The 21,173-nt window shown below is 36.4% G+C and overlaps 1 protein-coding gene across 4 annotated transcripts in view; it reads right to left on the bottom strand.

Moving 5' to 3' along the window:
- The window catches only part of phkb (phosphorylase kinase, beta), a 140,714-nt gene that overhangs the window by 23,800 nt on the left and 95,741 nt on the right, over nucleotides 1–21,173 (bottom strand). For all 4 annotated transcript variants that reach the window (XM_087261643.1, XM_087261642.1, XM_087261641.1 and 1 more), the window contains 4 exons: nucleotides 13,441–13,496; nucleotides 11,205–11,298; nucleotides 2,112–2,195; nucleotides 116–220 (listed from right to left, as the gene is read on the bottom strand). In XM_087261643.1, the coding sequence (XP_087117769.1) occupies nucleotides 116–220; nucleotides 2,112–2,195; nucleotides 11,205–11,298; nucleotides 13,441–13,496 (339 nt within the window). The remainder of the gene's footprint in view (nucleotides 1–115; nucleotides 221–2,111; nucleotides 2,196–11,204; nucleotides 11,299–13,440; nucleotides 13,497–21,173) is intronic.

The raw sequence follows: 21,173 nt of genomic DNA, 5'->3' as shown, positions 1-21,173 counted from the left end.
TCCCCAAATTTGATTCTTTCTCTATATAGAAAGATAGACAAAGTATGGAACACAAAGCGAGCCCTCTTTTCACAGCGTCTGAGGAACCATTGGGGTGTGATATCAGCCGCCTCACCTTAATGTCATCTATCAAAAGCATGACATCCTGGGACAAGTAGAAGTCGCTGAGATCGAAGACAATTGGATAGCACACCACAGTCTTTCCAAGGATTCGATAAATCTGAGGAGGAAAGAAATGACCCACTGTGTAAAGTGAAACTATATGGACGAATGTTAGATCTAGACATATACTTTACCTCAAACTGCAAATTTAACATGCCATATTTTATAAACAGACAGACACATGAACATCCCTCAAATGCTGTCTGTGTTTCTCAGAAGCTAATTAGCTTCTAAAGTCCTGCTCATTGCCCACCAAGTAAACAATCAATTCTCGGTCACATACATGTGATCATTACTCTGGAGTTCCTATTTTTTATCTTCCGCAAATGTTTAATGTAGACAGTAGGGCTCAGCACATTATGAAATGAAAGGATGTTAACATCTGACTAAATATAGCTATATATAGATAAATTATTTATGTTCTTTATGTGTAATGCAAAAGAGAGCAATTTTAATTATCAATGATTGTTAAATAATTTTAAAATGATAAAGTTTGTTGTCCTATAACGCCTTGTCTAGTCCTCCCTTTCCCTGCCAGCCCAGTCCAAGTTTGTTTTTGTGTTAATGTTTTCCCCCTCTGGGATGTTTGTATTCTTTTTTTTGTTTTATTTTATAATAAAAAACATGTTTTTGTGCCTGCAATTGAGTCCTAATCCTTCCCCAACCTCAACCATGACAATTATTATATTACTATTAAATAGTATACTGCTGAGCCATATTTAGACACACACGTAATCATGTACTAAAATAAACAAAACAAATGGCGTAATTAAGGAAATTGCAATAATAAAGCATGTGACCACAGCTGCTGTCTATTGACATACTTGTACAAACTCTGGAATTTACTGGAATTATGTCAAACGATGGGGTTACTAAAATGACACTTACAATATATGTTTGGCTATTAGCTAAACAGAAATTTTGAGACTATAGATTGACTTAATCTTTGCTCTTTGCATCACACACTGACATTGCTTTACCAAATAGCTATTTCGGTATTATCCTGCATATTATAAGCATTTCTATACACACCCACCAGCCACTTTATTAGATACTGCTCAAGTGCTCGTTAACGCAAATTTCTAATCAGCCAATCACATGGCAGCACACAATGCATTTAGACATATAGACATGGTCAAAACAATATGCTGCAGTTCAAATTGAGCATCAGAATGGGGAAGAAAGGTGATTGAAGTGCCTTTGAACGTTACATGGTTAATGGTGCCAGACAGGCTGGTCTGAGTATTTCAGAAACCGGGATCTGCTGGGATATTCATGCACATTCATAACGCGCCGTGTCAGAAACGCGAATCATCTCAGACTGGTTTCCTGTACATGAAAACGAGTTCACTGTTTTCAAATGGCCTCCACAACCACCAGATCTAAATCCAATAGAGTATATTTGGGATGTGATGGAAGAGAAGTTTCACATCATCGATGTGCAGCCGACAAATCTGCAGCAACTGTGTGATGCTATCATGTCAATATGGACCAAAATATATGAGAAATATATATATTTTTATATATTATATAAATCTTTTAACCTTAAGGATTAAGGCAGTTCTGAAGACAAAAGGGGGTCCAACCCAGTACTAGTAAGGTGTTCATAATAAAATGGCGAGTGAGAGTATATATATTGTATTCAAAACAAATACAACATTTTTATATATACTGAAGCACCTTTAAAAACATCACTTTTTGTCTTCTAGAAAAACAACAATAGCAAATATACAAGTATGTAACAACATGAGGCTTTTTTGTTCTTGCTAGAATGAACTGTTGCTAAGGGAGTTGGACTAATATTTAATTATCACAGTCACTATTGGCCTCGGAGTTATTATGAGGATTAACCACAAAGAACTGTAATGAGCAGCCGCTGAAGTAAATGAGGAAATGTTTGCTTTCTCTATCAGGAGAGGTTGTGACAGTTCACAGAAGACACTGTTTACCTTGCAAGTGCCAATGCAGCCAACGGGCCTCTCCGGTCTCCCGCTTAAGCCAAGTTTCTTATTGACGGCAAGGAAGCGGTATGCCTGGAAAAAGAGAGACACACACACACATATATCACACTCATTAAGGTCTAGAATGCCTGTTTGTGTCTGTTGTGTATAAAGGTATTATCTCAGCCATTATATTGTAGTACAGGCACCCTGTGGTTTTATTCATAACATGTATGTTTTGTTCAGTAGTTGATTCAGAAAGCCTGGTTATTTCCCTGGAGAAGGCCAACAAAACAGTAGTGATGGGATATGTGTAGGCTTTTGTATTACTGATTCACACTGGAGACTCCAGGTATTGTGAAATGCTGCTCTTTTTACAGAATAGCAATTGTTGAGCTAGATTTCATTAGATAAAGCTGTATCACACCAAGATCTCCTGTTAATTTGAATATTAATATCTCCTCATATTTGACATAATACAGATAGCAAATGAACATTCATCATGAAGCAGACAGGCTAGTTTCCTTTACGGTTTTAAGTTGGTTAAACACTGCTGTGATATTTTTCACAAGGTCATAGTTTCGTTAATCAAGACAAAGACATCTGAGCAATTTTTTTGAACTTAGCACTGACAACACTGACCTCAAGGAAGCTGCTCTCTTGAGTATTGCTAATTACTATTTTAGCTGATACTTTTATCTGCCACAACTCACAGTTCAGTTATTACAGTCTCTGCTTGCTTGAAGCAACCTGATGTAAAGTACTTTACTCAAGGGTACAGTGGGGATAGTTCATGGTTCATTGGTTTTCTTCGGGTTCCAACGAAAAGTACCGGACTAGCCAGAGTTGTACAGTATATCGTTCTAAAGATTAAAGCAAATCTGCACTTTGCAATCATGATGCAAGCATATTAAATACTATACATTTCTAATAAGTTCATTAATTCATTCATTTTCCTTCAGCTTAGTCCCTTATGTATCAGGGGTCGCCAGATTCCACAGCTGAAATCAACTGCCAACTATTCTAGCATATGTTTTATGCAGCGGATGCCTTGCCGCTGCAACCCAGTACTGGGAAAGACCCGTACACACTAGTATTCACACAAACATACAATTTTGTTTACACATTTCTCCTACTGTATAGCGCATGTATTTGAACTATGGGGGAAACCAGAGCAACCGTTACCATAGAAAACCCACATGAACACGGGGAGAATGTGTAAAACTCCACACAGAAATGCCAACCGATCCAATAAAGACTCGAACTAGTGACCTTCTAGCTGTGAGGCAACAGTGCTAACCACTGACCGACTGTGCCGCCTATTTCTAATATCCATGTATGCAGTTCTTCCCACACATCGACTTTACTTTGGCAGGCTGCCTAGGTATATAAACGACCACTCAAGTATATTTGGTGAAATTTATTTTATCATTATCATCCTTTTACACTTTTTTTTTGCATCTGTCTAATAGCCAAACATCCACGATCAATTAACTAGTGAAAAATCACTTCTCGCCCTACACGTTTCCTACAGTACTTCTTGTTGTGTGTGCTCAAGAACTGTCACAGACAGTCTCACATGCTCTGCAAAGACCTACAGAGACGTGCCTTTTTGGGATATAAAAATGTGTCCACCCAAGGTTTCTAAAAATCTCCTAAAATGTCCGGGATTCGTCTTTTGGTTTTGCTTTATAAGCCTTCGTCGTTTTGTATTTTAAGCCTGATTTACTTTAGCTTGGCAGCCTCAAGACCAAGACAAATATTACATAATTAATTATTTGGTCTAAACGACTCAGATAAACTTTTCTTTTTCCTCAGAGAGAACGAACTTGCATCTAAACTGGCTGAAAAATATATGTACACTGTTAGAAATGGTTAATTAACCCATTTACTGTACCATTCAAATAATCTACATCTTTTTATTGTTGTACATATTAAACTTTTTAGAGATTTTTGTTCCATAGATGTTTTTATTCTTTTGTCATTTATTTTTCATTTTCTGTATATATATATTTTATTTTATACATGATTTGGCAATACTGAACAAAATTTCAGCATTCAATTTTACCTGTCAGAGGGTGAACATGGCTCCTGAATAGAATCAAAGTAAAACAAAGAGTGGATATCTTTTTTATTCCAACAGTCTTTAAAAAAAACGTTATTCCACTGAAAAGAAACAGTGTATAATAAATAAAAAATATTGTTAAAAATCACTTTTTTTGTGGCATGTAGGTAACCATGTGCCGTGGGTAAAAGGTGTTTCAATCTGGCTACCACCGCAAGTATATTTCAAACCTGTAGGAAGCACTGTGTATATTTATATATGTATAACAGAAATTTTTTGTTATAATCTTATGAACATGTACATCTTTGTGAAGAATAGTCTTCATGCTGTATTCCTCATTGAGACTCAATAACCTGTAAGTTGTGGGTTTTTCTGTTGCACATACTGTTTTTGCCTTTAGTTTAATTGCCTTCTTGTGAACTTTGAGTAAAGAGTCCCTAAGAAACAAAACGATGACAAGGAAATTAGATATCTGAGTCAGAGTACATTGCAACATCAACACATTAACCACTACCACCTTGACAATCGAAACTAATACTAACACTAGACATAAAATAACTTCAACCAATACTAGGGAAAATTGCAGATTGCGTTTAGACCACAGTGATAACAGGAAATTGTAGCCATGTCTCTCTCCCATTCTACTCACTATTTTAGTCCACCCACATGGATATTTATGGCCCTTGTCACTGCTCAGAATTAATCTAAATCTATGGGACCTTTTATTCCTTACTTGGCCAGATAAGTGGAAATCAAAAGTCTGATCGTTTGGTGAAGCGTAGCAGCATAAAATGCTAAGAACAAATCCATCGCTTTCTGTATGCTTCTTTGGCTATTTTTATGGCTGTAATGTTTAAATTTTTTCTTAACACCCAAACTGTATTTGGCTTGACTTTTAAAGGGCACCTATAATGGAAATAATCTTTTGTCAGCTGTTTGAACAGAACTGTGTGTAGGTATAGTGTGTCCTTAGTCATTCTGGACTGATATGTAGGAGTGCGACTTCCCTGCCCACCGAATTGATCGACAGCCACATATTAACATGTCTTCGCAGTAAGGCGTATAATAATATCAACAAGACAGAACGTGCGCAAAGCATCAAGAATTATACGATCTGTTGAGCTCTCTGTGATCATCAATCATCGTCAAATGTGATCAAAAATGAGTTATACAAGATTAAAATGTTTTTAAAACAGTGCATGTTTTAAATTAATTACAGCAATTTTACCGTCTTTACTATCACCACAGCCACATGTCAGTACAATTATAAACAAAGACGCTTCAATCTCGGTTTTTGGTTGATAAATCAGGATTATTTTGTACATTAAAATAACAGATATCTATACAGCAGTGGATATTAACATGTATCAGGCTGTTACATTCACGTGTGTGTGTGTGTGTGTGCGTGTGTGTGTTCGTGTGTGAACTTTGTAATGACATTGTGTGTGACTCATCGTTCTCATCAACCCATTAACTCCACAACAAATATATCAAACTGTAGAACTGTACTGTAGTACAGGGGTTTTACAACTGTGGGGCGCGCCAGGATCTTTCACTTACTTTGAAGACACTACTGACTACGTTTACATGGACATCAGTATAGTTATTTGCCTTAATCTGAATAAGACAATAATATAATTACATGAAGTGCCTTTTGAATGTTGCGTCACCAGGCTATTCACAATTTTCATGCAATTTTGGGTGTTTCATCTTAATTTTTTTTACTTTAAGTGCAGTTCAGCAGTATCACTCTCACTCATGAAAATTTCATTCATGCACCGATGATAAACTGGGGTATTTGACTAGAATATGAAGTAAGGACTGGTGGAAGAGTATTGTTTTAATGAAATTTGATACCGCACGCTGAATGAAAAAAAAAAACTTGCGCATTTCGTGATGTGTGTGTGTGTGCGGTCCTTGACAGCTGTGTGTGTGGATCTTGTCACAAAATGCAGTGAAAAGTCCTACATGACGGTAATAGTTTGATTGTGGTGTTTACTTCAATAATGCCCCTAATATATGCATACTCCACATCTTAATTCAATTTCTGTTCAGTTCAGTTATAACTTTTGTCGGATTAGGGTAAACAAAAATCGCTGTTTACATAGTACACTCTTAATCAGAGTATTGTGTTAATTGTATTAAAATCCTAATAAAGTATTGTTGCCCATGTAAACATACTCAATGTCTGACTTAACCACACCGTCAGGGCTCTGTGAACTTGGCTTTGCGAAGCAGCATTTTCTGTATGTACGTACATCAAAAGCAAGTACTGTATGCTATGGCTTACATTTTTTGACAGTGGAAGATGTTATACGGTTAGTCGTGTCAATAATCCAACTGCAGATTATGTTGTCCTCACAGAAACAGGCTTAGTCATCACAGTGAATCTGGTAAGCTGTATATTTAAGTTTAAATGTAATTAATTCTACGCACTTTAAATGCAGCAAGTAATATGTGAATGATGTTTGTGCATGCATTTTAATTTTGGCTTGAGAGAGGGGTACCTGTGCGGGGGCGTGTCTTAAAAGTTTGAAAACCCCTGCTGTAGTATTTCCCACAAACATTACGTACGATCCACTTCTTTCATGTCTGTCACTGTGCTGTTTATCTTACACAGCTGAGGCAGAGATTGAGGGACACTGGGACTGGCACGTGAGAACAGTGCCGAGAATTCTAATATTTGAAAGCTATAATAAATAATCTCATGGGTGTTTTGAGCTGAAACTTTACAGACACACTCTGGAGACACAAAGAACTCATCTTAAAACTAGAAAAAGGGGTAAAATAGGTGCCCTTTAAAAATAAAATTTGACATAATATGCTTTTTTATTATTATTAATCCTGGAAGGGCCTATTCTGCAGTGGGAACCAAAATATTTGGTCCAAGCGATTGGAACGGTTCATACAGGTATATTTTTCCAACACTGGGGTTGTAAATAGATTCCACTGTGTTTGCCATTTGTTAATAACATAGCAATAAATTACTTTTTTTTTGGACATAATGCACCAATGTTGAGGCCTATCTATAATAAATAGTTTTTTGGAGCAGAGTCTGCTTCCTCATTTCTTTTGATTCCACCTCGTGTATGAGCCTCGGTAATAAAAAAGCCAGCGTGTGCTAACATATTCAGAACATTAGATGGAGCTCTATTTCTCTGTGACCTCCTGCAGTCTGGCATTCTCAGAATAACACTACAGTACAAAAGTGCACTGCACAACACGACGAAAAGAGAGAGGAAAAAGAAAAACACCACGACAATAAGCCCCTGCTGAGGAGCATCCAGCTCATATCCAACTGAACCAGGAAAATAGCTGCTAATTTAGACAAAATCCAGTTGTCAAAACGAACATTTTTCGAGAGAGCTTTATGCTCCAGAACTCTTTTTTTTTCTCTCAGTGCGGATCTCTGTACCTTAGAAAATTTGTGTGCAGAATAGCAATGAGGGGAAGACACAACTGAATCGCGAGTGCCCTGCCTGTAATCAGGAGCTCAACATGCCTGACACGAAACCTGCAAATGTCACGCGTGTTAAGCCTGTAGCACATCAAGAGGGGCAGTGGAGCCAGAGCGCTGATGTTGAAACAAACCTTTTTAATACGCAGGATTCTGAAATAAAGACGTTCACGCTAGTATCGCTTTCAGCAGCCTTGCTGCTTGGATTAGAAACAGCATGTCAACCTGTAAAGCACCATTTTAGTTGCACTTGTTATTTTCATGATTATTCCAGAATATCAGAAGTAAGGACTTGTAAATATGAGCATCACAAATTAGTACATGTATAACAAATCATATTGCAGCATTTATGCATCTATAAGAGCATTTTATTGAGATCTACCCACATTTTCTCAACATTTTCTAAACATCTAATAAGAGATTAATAATAACTAATCACAGACTTTTCTGCATGGATGCAATGGTGAATCCGATTGATTAGTTTACATGTGATCAACCCTGACAGCTGATGCTGAGTTTGCAAATGCAGATGATAATCAACGCAAAAGAAATATGATAGAAACCTTGACAGTCACAAAGAAGCTTCAAAGTTAAAGTAATAGACATCAATAGTAATCTGCAATGATTATATAATTGAATGCTGCAGCACTCACACTGTAAAAAAAAGGAAGGTTCCACCCAATTTAAAAGGATTAAACACAAAACAGTTAAGTTGTGCCCCCAAAAAACCCATCAAAAATTGTGTTGTTTCAGCTCACTTCAAATATGTAGTTTGATCAAGCAGCAAAAATCTTTTTTTAGTTGCACTGTGTAGATGGAGTAATGCCGCATTCACATGGGTGTCAGCATCAACACTTCCCATTCACTTTGAATGGGTGACGTCAGGCATTGCCAAACTGAACTGTGGATCCGTCGGCGCCGCTTCAGTGGCATCGCTCGCAGTGGAAGTTGGGATATTCTCAACTTTTCAAGCTCCAAAGGAAGCGACAGCCAATCAGATTGCTATATTCAAATAGCCCAGCTCAGACAGTAGCTGATTGCGGATTAATTTTATAGGCTGATGCTGCTATGACAATTGCGTCAGCCCCAACTTCAGACTCAGTTAATCGCTGACGCTGAAGCCCCGTGTGAATGCATGGTAATAGCTAATAAGCATTGCAAGCAAGCAATTATTTTTAAAATTATGATTCAAATTGTGTAATCAGTGTAAATAAGACAGCCTAGAAGGTGTCAATGATTATAGTGTTTCCCAGAGTTAGATCTGCACTCACTGGAGGGTTCTGGTGTTGTAGTGTTGCTAGATTTGTTATATGCTGTAGGCATATAGAGACTACAAATGGGGTTGCATTTAATTCCTGCAAAAAATGTTTCTCTTAGATTTTTTTTTTTTTGGTTTCTAACCCAAATATCTAAAAATTCTTAAATCGAGAAGCATTTACTAGACAAGCAAAAATTATTGTTTAGCTTTAAAAAAAATATGCCAATATTAAGTGAGTTTTTCCTTTTGATATAAGATTACTTTTCTTAACCAATTGGCAGATTATTTAGCTAATTTTATGGTAAACTCACTTCATTTAGGCATATTATGTCTTAAAACATGACAATATGTTTTGCTTGTCTAGAAAATGCTTCTTGATTTAATTTTTTTTTATATTTGGGATGAGAAACAAGACAAAAACTCTAAGTAAGAAAGCATTTATTGCAGAGAAGAAATTATATTTCAGTTACCTCTTGCTACAGTATTTGTAGACTATTAGGAGTGGTTGAACTTAAAAAAAGTCGTTAAAAATTCATTGTTAAAAATTGTTGAGTGCAACAAAGATATTAGGACTAATATTATGCAGACAGTCTGTTTAAACTAACAATTAAAATGATGTCACTACAACTCTCAGAAATTAAGAATAGCACATCTGAGAATATAACACCCTAAAGCAGCAAACATGAAATAAATGAAACTACCAGTATTAGGTTGATACATGTGGTGGAGGTTATCCAAAAACATGTAGCATATTGCAAGCGTAAACAACACAAGTATTTAAATGCTAAGGAATATGCTCATTAGCTGCTTAGGCAACAGCAAGCAACCAATAACCTGCACCATGTAGTTGGAAGCAGATTGGATAAGACTTATCAGCCTGTGTGTCCAATAATTACAATAATAATAATAATAATAATAATAATAATAATAATAATGATAATAATAATAATAATAATAATAATAAAAATAATAATGATAATAATAATAATAATAATAATTCCTTACATTAAAATAGTGCCTTTCTGGACACTAAAGGCTATTTACACATTGTTTGGGGGGGTCTCCTCATCAACCACCAGTGTGCTGCATCAACCTGGATGATGCGACAACAACCATACTGCACCAGAACAACAACCACATACCAGCTGACTGGTTGAGAGGAGACAGAGTGATGAAGCCAATTATGATATGGGGATGGTTAGGGGGCCATGATGGACAGAGGCCAGTGGGCAAGTTTGGCCAAGATGCAAAAGTTGAACCCCAACTCTTTTTTTTTTTAAAAGGACATCCTGGGATTTTTAATGACCACAGAGAGTCAGGACCTTGCTTTAACATCTCGTCTGAAAGAGGCTCTTACTGAGCATTATAGAGTCCCCATCAACATATTGGGGCGTTAGGACCCACACAGACTATAGGTTGAGCGCCCCTGCTGGTCTCACTAACACCACCTCCAGCATCAACTTAGTTTTCCCATGTGATCTCCCATCCAGGTACTGATCGGGTGCAGCCCTGCTTAGCTTCAGAGGGCGACTATGTTATAGTTGCAGAGAACTAGTTGCCGGAAAGAGTTTCATGACAGAACTTCGTGTTCATCAGAATAATATGTCTCATTAGATAATATAATGTCTCACTGACTTATTTACCATGAAAGGTGACAGTGGCAGAGGTTCTCTAAAGTAGGCAGTCATGTCCAGTAAGCTCCAGCTGTCTCTTTTCGGCTGGCCACTGCATAAGCATTCGAAGAGCAAACTCAGCAAACTATCACTCTCTCTAATGCACATCGGAGCTCAGGCACACAAAACTGACCACAGATAGAACAGAGTCAAGAGAAGCAGATAATATTTCTGATTTCAAACAGCTTTCAAACCAAACTGCAGTAAATTGCACGTTCTGGTGACAAAACCTTCCCACCCACTCTCACTCCCACAGACAGAAGAACAAGCACATAAACACATTGCACATCGCATGTTTTGCTGATTACAGAGAGAATGGGCAGGAATAAATTTCTGACCCTGGACAATTTATATATTGCTACTAAAGTTCACAAAGAACATTCACATAGCTTAGAAAACATTTTTGAGAGTCCTTCGTTAAACTAATGCAATCAATAGGACACTGGCAAGGTTCAATTTGTGGTGTAAATCTTCAATAGCATGCAAAAAATAATTCACTGACTGACATGAGTGATGTGGCAGTCAATCCAAGCTGAGTGGCCACATGATAAACTAGCCAGTGGTCTAATGGAGCGTCTGTCACAGAAACTGATCAGCCTGAAAGATTTGTTTGTTGGTCAAGATTGATTGATTGATTAAACAGCGATACCTTCACCAGTTCTTTCTGAGGCCAGATCTGAATGGGCTCCACCTGCTGCGGGGTCTGCGTTTGGATGCCATAGGTGTTGAGGAAGACCTGCAATCTGGAAGACACATAGTGGACACAAATGTGTATATATATATATATATATATATATATATATATATATATATATATATATATATATATAAAACAACTAAACAACTAACATGGTAATGAGAGTCATTTTGCACCAGTACACTGTACACTGTAAAACCCAACAGTCAACTTTATAAAATGACATGAGTGTAGTTGACTCAAAATTGACTGAAAGTTAATTCTACTCAATTGAAAAGAGTTTTGAACTCGGTGTTAAATGTAATGAGTTAATTAAATAGCTCATTACTTCAACATAAAGTGAGTTCCCAGTACTTATATAGATTAGTTTCTTTTAACTAAAACCATTTGAGGAAACAGATTGCTAGAAACCATTTGAGTTGCCATAACTTATTGAGTTTTACTGAGTACTCAATTGGTTAGAGTTCTCTTCATTTATTGGGTTTTACCTGTGCTCAAATTCACATTACTCACATAGATTATTATTATTATTTTTTACTCAAATGGTTTGTAGCAATCTGTTTCCTTAAATGGTTTCACTTGCCTTAACTTATTGGGTTTTACAGTATTCAGTTGGTCTGAGTTCTCTTCATTTATTGGGAGTTACTGAGCTCAAACTGCTTCGTTTACTCAAATGGATTAAGTTCACAGTATTCATTAGGATTAGTTTTTGAACTTAAATGGTTTGTTGCAATCGGTTTTCTCAAAAGGTTTCAGTTACCTTAACTTACTGGGTTTTACAGTGTAGTAAAAATGAAAAAGGTATTACAAAATGAATGACAAACTATATGGCATATAATCTACAAGGTACTGGAAATATTCCTCAAAAATTTCGGTCCATATTGAAATGATAGCATCATGCAGTTGTTGCAGATTTCTCCTGTTTCATCACATCCCAAAGGTGCTCTATTGGATTCCGAATGTCGCAGCAGAAATTGAGACTCATCAGTGAAGGGAATGTTTTTTTTCAAGTTTCTTTTGTCCAATTTTGGTGAATCTGTGCCAATTGTAGCCTCAGTTTCCTGTTATTAGCTGAAAGGAGTGGCACCCGGTGTGGTCTTTTGCTGCTGTAGTCCTTCCGCCTCAAGGTTTGACGTGTTGTGCTTTAAGAGAAACCCTAGAGATAGTTGTGTGTGAAAATCCTAGTAGATCAGCAGCCCGACTGGCCCCAACAACCATGCCACATTGAAAGTAATTTAAAACCCCTTTCTTCCTTATTCTGATGCTCGGTTTGAACTGCACTAGATCATCTTGACCATGTCCACATGCTTAAATCCATCAAGTTGCTGCCATGTGATTGGCTGATTAGAAATTTGTGTTGGACGAGCAGTTGGACAGGTGTACCTAATAAACTGTCCAGTGAGTGTATATCAGTGTCTAAAATACAGTGTACAACATTATGTTAAAAGCATAGTTAAGTTATGTTTATCAGAGATAGTATATTACTCCCCATTGTAAATATTCTTCAGGTTTTGATGCCATTCCTGCACCACACTTATTGAGCAAATGTAAATGCATAAACAAAAAATCTTATAAAAAAAAAAAATCAACAAAAAAAAATCCATAATTTAAAAGACAGTGGACAAACATTAAAAAGTGTTTGTTTGGGATTATTAATCAAGCACTAAGGCATTTAATAAAGTGCACAGGGGGGATAAAATCTTGCATGACAGTGTGATTATACAAAATGAATGGTCTGAAGACACTTCTCATGTTAAGAGGTCGATGAGAATTTTGTATGCTTTGCAAGCAACAAGAACCTTTGCTCTAATTTACGCCACAATATTAAAGCAACATTACTTCATCTTTGCAGAGAAGGTGAGGTGTTAAGTGGAACTTGCAGCTTCAAATAAGGGTGTTTGTGGTGAACAAGTAATCTTGATTAAGGTTTGCAGTGTTTATAAGGGGAGGGTGGGTTAAGTGTCGGGGTGAACAGTGTTAAATGAACTGCAGAGCGGGTCTGGCTGGGACCAGCTGGCCACATGACCTCTTTCACCTCCCCGTTTCACCAGAAAAGCTTTAAAATGAGAGCGCTGATAGATGAAGGCTACAGAATAGCTCGACAATTAGTGTGCAGGCATCAATTAGACCAGAGGACAAAATTAGAGAGAGACAAAGAGAGAGAGAAAGACATGAGGAATTAATTTACCTTTGACTTTCTGCTATCAGGGCCACGTGAATGACCACATCGTTCTCAATGGGACCCTGCAGGAAACAAGCAAAGAAGATGTATTGGAAAACTTTAGGTCTCAACGGACTAGACTTAAAGGCAAGGGCACTGAGTGTAAAATCCATTGCCTGCGAGTTCAGGAGTGAGTGACTTTACTAGAAATGAAGAAAAGAAAGAAAGACCTTAGGAGTGAAAGAAAAGTCACAGCAGTTAAAGTATAACCGATTACTAGCAGCAGGAGGGAATAGGGGGGAAAACAAGCTTCATGGAGAGGGAGAGAAAGAGAGACTGCAGACAAAGATGAGGGAGATGATTGTGGATCAGAGCTCTGATTCTTTATGCTAGCTCATTACAGGCGTTTGGGCTGGATGATGTAGTAATTTCGCTGAGATAATGAGCTGCTGATTGCTGAAGGTTTAGGTTGGGTCATATCAATCAGTGGCTAAAGCCCTCTGCCTACACACAGAGGACACCCAGCAGCCATTTAAACCTTCCACAGCCACAACGTCAAAACCGTGAAAGCATCTCAGTGGCTAATTTGCCTTGTTTTCTGAAGATCACAACTAGGGGGGCTTCACGGTTTTTCTAAACAATCGTTATTTCTGCTAAACAAAAAATAACCAAGCATGCCATTCTTTTACTTTAACGCTATTTTAACACTACAACTAGCAGGTTTCTATAGTTACTAGAATGGCCATAGTAGTACCTATTACTAGACTGTACTAAATACTTACACTGCAGAATGAAGCTTTGAATATCTGTCCATTTATTTCTACAATCTCTCCCATAATATTTAACGGTGCATTTCACACTTTGTGCCCTTCAAACTGAAGAGCAAAGTTTTTTCACTGCAGTGAAAATGTTCTATAAGGTCTAAATGCCATTAAATACAGATTGATGCAGAATAGTTTGGTAGATGATACATGGTAGATACAGATGGGGTCATTAAAAATGGACCTTTTTTTACCGCGACTCGCTTCATTTTATTCTGCTGTCAGCCACAGTATTTCTGTCAAACTCTGCTTGGAGTTGAAATAAATGTGTTTTGCTTCACAGAACATCCACTGGGTGGCGCATCGAACAACAAACTCCACTGTACAGAATATATCATAACCTTGTTTTAAACTATGCAGGTTTACATTTTTAATACGGATGCACGATATATCGGCATGCATATCATTATTGGCCGATAAATGCTATTTTTAAGATTATTAAGATTGTCCAGTGCACTATGATGGAGCTCTCCTTACATGGCTTATTCCTTCAAAGTCTGTCCTTTCTTCATGTGGTATTGCTATTGTGCGTTAATATCTCAGTAAGTAACCATGTTCTTTATCATTGTAGATATGTTTGATTGAGTATCGTTGTGTATTTTGCTTTAAATCGCCTTAGGATAAAAATTACATGTGTAAACAAAACAGCAGAGATGCACACGTGCTAAACAACTTGTTGGGTTGTTTGTAATCTAATATGATGATTTGTTCTTATCAACGTGTTGCTTGCCATGTGTTGTTGATGTAAGATTGTATTCGGTTTGATCGGAATATTCATATTGATTATAATGAGCGCACGTGAGAGCTGTTACCACACACACACACACAAAAATACCCACAGACACACACACACTGATCTGACAGCCTTCATCGCAACATGAGGGAAGAGGTGTGCCAGTCATAGAGGCTCTCAACTCGACGCCACAGTCTGTCTTTATATTACGCTCTGTGTTTGTCTGTAAAGTCATCTGCTCAACGCTCAGGTGTTTTATAAAAAAATCATCTGACTCCGAGGGCAAATTAGCACTAACAGTTGAGTGAAACTCACAGCGGTTTATCATAAACTTTTTATCGATCATTTTTACCGCAATTGACAGCAAGAATGAACACAGAAGCGTTGTCTGATTGACAAGCAGCACCTACATGTGTTCAAAAGAATCAAAAACGCCAAATAGAATAAATCTATGCCGCATTTTCTAAAGTAATACAATCTGTAAATAGCTGTTCGCTTGTACGGTGGCTCTGAACTGTCAAAACACCTCTAAAAAAGGATTTTTCAGACATGACAAATTCATACATATGTACATTACTGTAACACGTTATATTCAAGAACATTTAAGCTGGTTTCAGTCCTTAGCTCTTATATTTTCATTTTATTTAAATATATGTTTAACTTGCTTGTTGATAAAATGCCATTTTGTTATTTAACCTATTATTTTTATGCAACAGTCAAGTTGCATGTTAATTTGCTATGAAGAAAAGGAAATAATTTATTTTTTGCATCCTGAATTTGCATGCTAAAATCATGAATAAAGGTCTATAAAATCACCTTGCAATTTTGAAATAGACTTTGAGTATAGACTATTCCATTCATAAGAGCAGTTCAATCTTTTATGAAGTTGCTGTATAAAAAATATAAAATTTTTAAATATTTATAATTATCGGCCTATATATATCCGCTATCGACCTCCAAGTCTGAAGAGTTATCGGTTATCGATATCGGCCAAAAAAAATTTATATATTATACTTTATACTGTATATAACAGGATAACTTTAATCATGTCTCTCCAAAACTTAATTTAAAACTCTATTATAAATAAAAAAGAAAATTAAAGTGCAGTTTCTGAGTCGTCAGATTGAGCGTGTAGTTAACATGTGTTTGCTATGGAGTTTGTGAATCTGTGACTTATCTCAAGTATTTCTCAGCATATATATATATATATATATATATATATATATATATATATATATATATATATATATATATATATATATATATATATATATATATATATATAGCATATATTTCATATTATTTTCACTGAGATTCTGTTTTAAATTTTGTATTACTTTATCACTTTTAAATCTCATCTGAAGACCCATCTTTTTAATCAGACTTTCCTTTAACTATTTTTTTAGCATGTTTTTTTATCATGTTATTTTATATTCACTATGTGTTTCTACCTGCAGCTCCTAACATGCATTTAAAATGCTTGTTTGGTAATGTTTTATTAATAGTTTAAATTTGTTCTGGTATGGCTGTTGACGCTTATTGTAAGGCAACCATAGGTGTCTAGAAAGGTGCCATTTACAAATAAATTAAATAAATAGATATTACTTCATCAGACAAAATGATAGGCTATTTTGTTTGGATATTTAAGGCATACTTATTGTTTGAATATTTTTATGCTTGAACTGTTTTAGTATATGTATACAGATGGCTAAACTGATCAAACAACTAATGATGCAACGCTCTAAAAATTTATTTATTTAACCCAATGGTTGAGGTAAAAATATCTGGGTCTTTGTTGGGTTATTTTTTTACCTTTATTGGGTTATTTATTTAATAAAACATGGACTTCACACTGTTCTAGAGATACTGGAAACAATCCTGTGCAGCCTCTATTTGAATCAAAATCCATAAATAAATTTATATCTTAAGTTAGGATAGACAATAATAAACACTGGAATAAAAAAACATATATCGTAATGGAAATCTTAATGAATGTGATGAGTAGCCTAATAAAGCAAATCTTAGGATATAAGCAGATCTTAGGATAGAATAACTAATAAAAGCATCACTAATATGCAGTTCAATGCAACTTTATGGACATCTGTATAGCTAAATGTAGCCTATTTTAAAATATTATGCCATTTATAATGCAAAACTCATTTTGGTCATTAAAGGTAGAAATAGAATAAAATATATAATCATATAGATTTAATGTCAACAAAGTTGCTTCACTGCAAAATTCAAAGATGACTTGGCAGAATAGAATATCCCTTGGCAGTTCTAGTGCTAAACTACTTCCAAAGAGCACAATATTAACCAGCTAATATGTAAATCACACACCTTCAACTGCGCCGAACATTGGAATAGACAGATCTATTAGTCTGAACGGAAGATGGTAATATATTTGAGGTGTGGGCTGTTTGTCTGGGCTGTGTTGTTGTTTGCTTCCTCTGAAACGGGGGAGATAAGTGCTCAGTGAACAGGGCAAATCACAGCTTTGGTTTAAATGACATATTGGCACAGGCATTTTGTGGAGGCAGTGCAGTGAGTCATCACAAGGGCTGATCAACAGAGACTATACATGCTAATTCTGCCTAGCGCGAGGGCTGCAGAGGAGGATGGTATTTTGTTCAGGTGGATGGGAGCAGGTTCAAGCTGCCCTTGATGGATGGGAAAGCGAATGTCTGGGTATGTTATTAGTCTGCGACAGGTGCAGTGCTCAAAAAGTGAAAAGGTGCTGTATAACTTCTGCAGTTCGCAATGCGGCAACAACAACACTGAAGATCTTGGAGAGATAGAATTGTTAGGGTTAAATCAGGTGTTTATGCAGCATTAGTAGCACCAAAAACATTAGCGGCAACAAAATCGCAAAACAGTCAATTGTAAAACCATTAACATTTAAGCAGTGTAGTTTGTGTAAAGTGAGTAAAAGCTGAAATTAACTACAAGACTATTTAAATATGAATGCATTTAAAACAGTAGACATTGTTCACTTGTCGACTTCTAAAATAGTTTCACACAAAAAAATAAAGCAATTTTAAAAAATGAAAAAAAAAAAATGAAAGCGTATATATATATATATATATATATATATATATATATATATATATATATATATATATATATATATATATATTTTTTTTTTTTTTTAATCCATTTTAAGGTCAAAATTATTACCCCCTTTAAGCTATATATTTTTTGATGGTCCACAGAACAAACCCTTGTTATACAATGACTTTCCTAATTACCCTAACCTGCCTAGTTAACCTAATTAACCTAGTTAAGCTTTTAAATGTCATTTTAAGCTGTATAGAAGTGTCTTAAAAAATATCAAGGGTCAAGGGTCATCTTCTAAAAACTTGCAACTTCTCCCTAATGTTTCTTTCTCATTCTTCTTTCATCTTCTGTGGTTTCAATCCTCTCATCATCTCCCAGGCAGTACGGGATAGCTGTTCAGCAAGACTTTCCTTTTGCATGATGACATTAACAGGCAGTCCTCTGTCCTTCATGTCTGAAGTCACCTCCTCTGCCGGTTGATAAAGTTGTGTCCCATCCTCTTCCTCATTTAGCCAGGAACAGGGTCTGGAAGCGTATATGCTTCTGTATTATTACTCGTTTAGCCTCAGTAAATTTCTTGCATTTCTGCAGAACCGTCAGAGATCCATTCATAATTTTAATCAAAGTATAACAGTCTTTCATTCCAGAGCTTTTTTCCCCCAGGATTTGCGTAGAATCTCTTCTTTAATTTTGCAGCGATTGGTTTTGGGGTCAGCGCCCTATGAGCTCTCTCAATACCAAGATCTATGGTCGGAGGAATCTCAAGCACATCAGGTAGAAACTTCTACATATACTGTGTCATCGATGCCCCCTCGACTTCCTCTAGAGCATTGTAGATCTTTATATTTTCCCGTTGTGACCTCCCTTCTTGGTCAAGCAGTTTATTTTCTTTTATCATTTCGCTCATCACCTGTTCTATGTTTTGGACATGGTCTTCTACTTGTTCAATTCGCGTTTCCGCCTCTGCTATCTTTTGATTAACACTAGTGAGTTTGGTGATGATCTCACTTAGTTGTTGTTTTGTGTCTTAGCGAAAGTTTCTTATCTCCTCCAGAACTTTTGTCAAACTTGCCGCATCACTCAGGTGAGTAGCGTTGTTAGCAATAGCTTCACCGTCTGTTACATGTGCATGAGAGATGTTGTCGTTTTCTTCATGTAAAGCAGCGGTCTCAAACTCAATTCCTGGAGGGCCACAGTTCTGCATAGTTTACCTCCAACCACCTCCAATCACATCTGCTTAATGGTCTCTAGTAGCCTTAAACACCTTGATTAGTTTGATCAGCTGTGTTTGATTAGGGTTGAAGCAAAACTGTGTACAGCTGCGACCCTCTAGGAATCCAGTTTGAGACCCAAACTTTTCTCCAGCAGTGCATTTTTTTTTGTTTCCATCTCTTCTTTACATACTTGCTCCATTTATCAGTCGAGAAATAATATATTTGATGGTTTAATGGGGCTAATAAACAATTTTCTCAGAGGAACCGCTGTTTAAGCTGCCATTTAGAGAGATGACGTCACTGGAACCCGCATTATCATATCATTTAGCTTCAGAAAAATAAAATAAATTTGCAAGTCCAAAGCCATTAAATAACTGTCAGCTTGTTTATAATAAGCTATAAAACACACACTATAGTATTCCTCATTACAATGCAACAGGCAACAGTATTTTTCCAGAAAAAAACATATTTCACCTTTGATATGCTCATCTTTTCTCACAGCGGTGTAGTTATAGCTTTGAAGTGATGCTATAAAGAGATGTTTTATTGGAAGTGGTGAGAACGATGACATTAGTGCAGTACAAAACCCTGCAAGTCTAGTCTGCTAGTGGTACTGGTGGGAGCCCCTCTGTGCTCTGCAGACTCCTGCAGGCTCTCTCTCTCTCTCTCTCCATACTAAAAGCAGCACACAATAAACTATCAACAGCTCAATAGGACTGACAGTGATAAGAAATGCTCTTTATTAATGTCTCCGTTAACAATCAGTCACATCATCTCTATTCATAATGTTGCTCCAGAAGCCCCATGGTGAGTCAAGTAGTCAATATTTACCTCTAATGACAAATCTCTCTTCCACTGCAACTTCAGAACCATTAATTACATTCAAAACCAAAACAACTGTCATAAAAAAAACGAACAAAAGCAGATAAAGGCTACTTTTAGCATAGTCATGCTGTGTCTGTAGATAAGGGATAAACAATCCTAAAAAAGCAGCAATTTAGATGGTAAAACTGGCATCTTTGATAGATGCCATATTGACAGAACCCTCATATAATATTGGCAGCCCTGATAAATATCTGCAAAGGCTAAGAAAAAATGTCTTTATTGTTTAACCTTTTGATCTCTTGTTTAAAGGTGCTGTATGTGAGTTTCTGACTCTTCTAAAGCATACAAATACCATAATATGTATGCAGATATTTAGGAAACCTGCTACATGAACATACTTGTTTATCTGAAAAACAATGCTAAAGTCTTGAAAATGTGCATTACGTGTCTTAGTTTTGGTCTTAATAACCCGCCCACTGACAGTTTAGCCAATTATATTTCCGCACTCCATGTTGCCTTAGTGGAAAACACACTGTATTTTATTTCTATTATAAAAAGGATGCTTCAATGTATGTATGCGGGTGCAACTGAAAATGCAATCTCTGCAGGTCAACAGCAGCCTCCGAAATCTAAGAGACTCAGACAAAAACTCAGAAAAAAATCGACATTAGGTGATTTTCAGTTAACATAATTTAAATATTACAAACATAAACATTAGCTGAGCAGCAAACATTGTAACACTGAAAACATTTACATGGACACCAATAATCTGATTTAAATACGATTAAGACAATACTCTGATTAAGATTCTACCATGTAAACAGTGATTTTCTGTATAGTCTGTACACACACAGCTGTGTGACACTATTCTCTGCACCTACCGAGTTAGTGAAGGACCACAGACACCCGCATCACAAAATGCTGAGGTTTATTTTTCCCATACGGCATGCGATATCAAATTCCATTAAAACTACACTCTCGCAGCAGTTCATACTCACATCCAATAGGCATTAATGAAATGTTCCTAATTGAATGTGAAACTGCCGAACTGCAGTTAAAGTCGACCAATAAAAATGAAACACCCGAAATTACATGAAACTCTGGAGGAAA

The sequence above is a fragment of the Danio rerio genome, chromosome 7 (genome assembly GCF_052040795.2).
Source record: "Danio rerio strain M-AB ecotype USA chromosome 7, GRCz13ab, whole genome shotgun sequence".
Taxonomy (NCBI): domain Eukaryota; kingdom Metazoa; phylum Chordata; class Actinopteri; order Cypriniformes; family Danionidae; genus Danio; species Danio rerio.
This window is presented reverse-complemented; position numbering and strand designations above follow the sequence as displayed.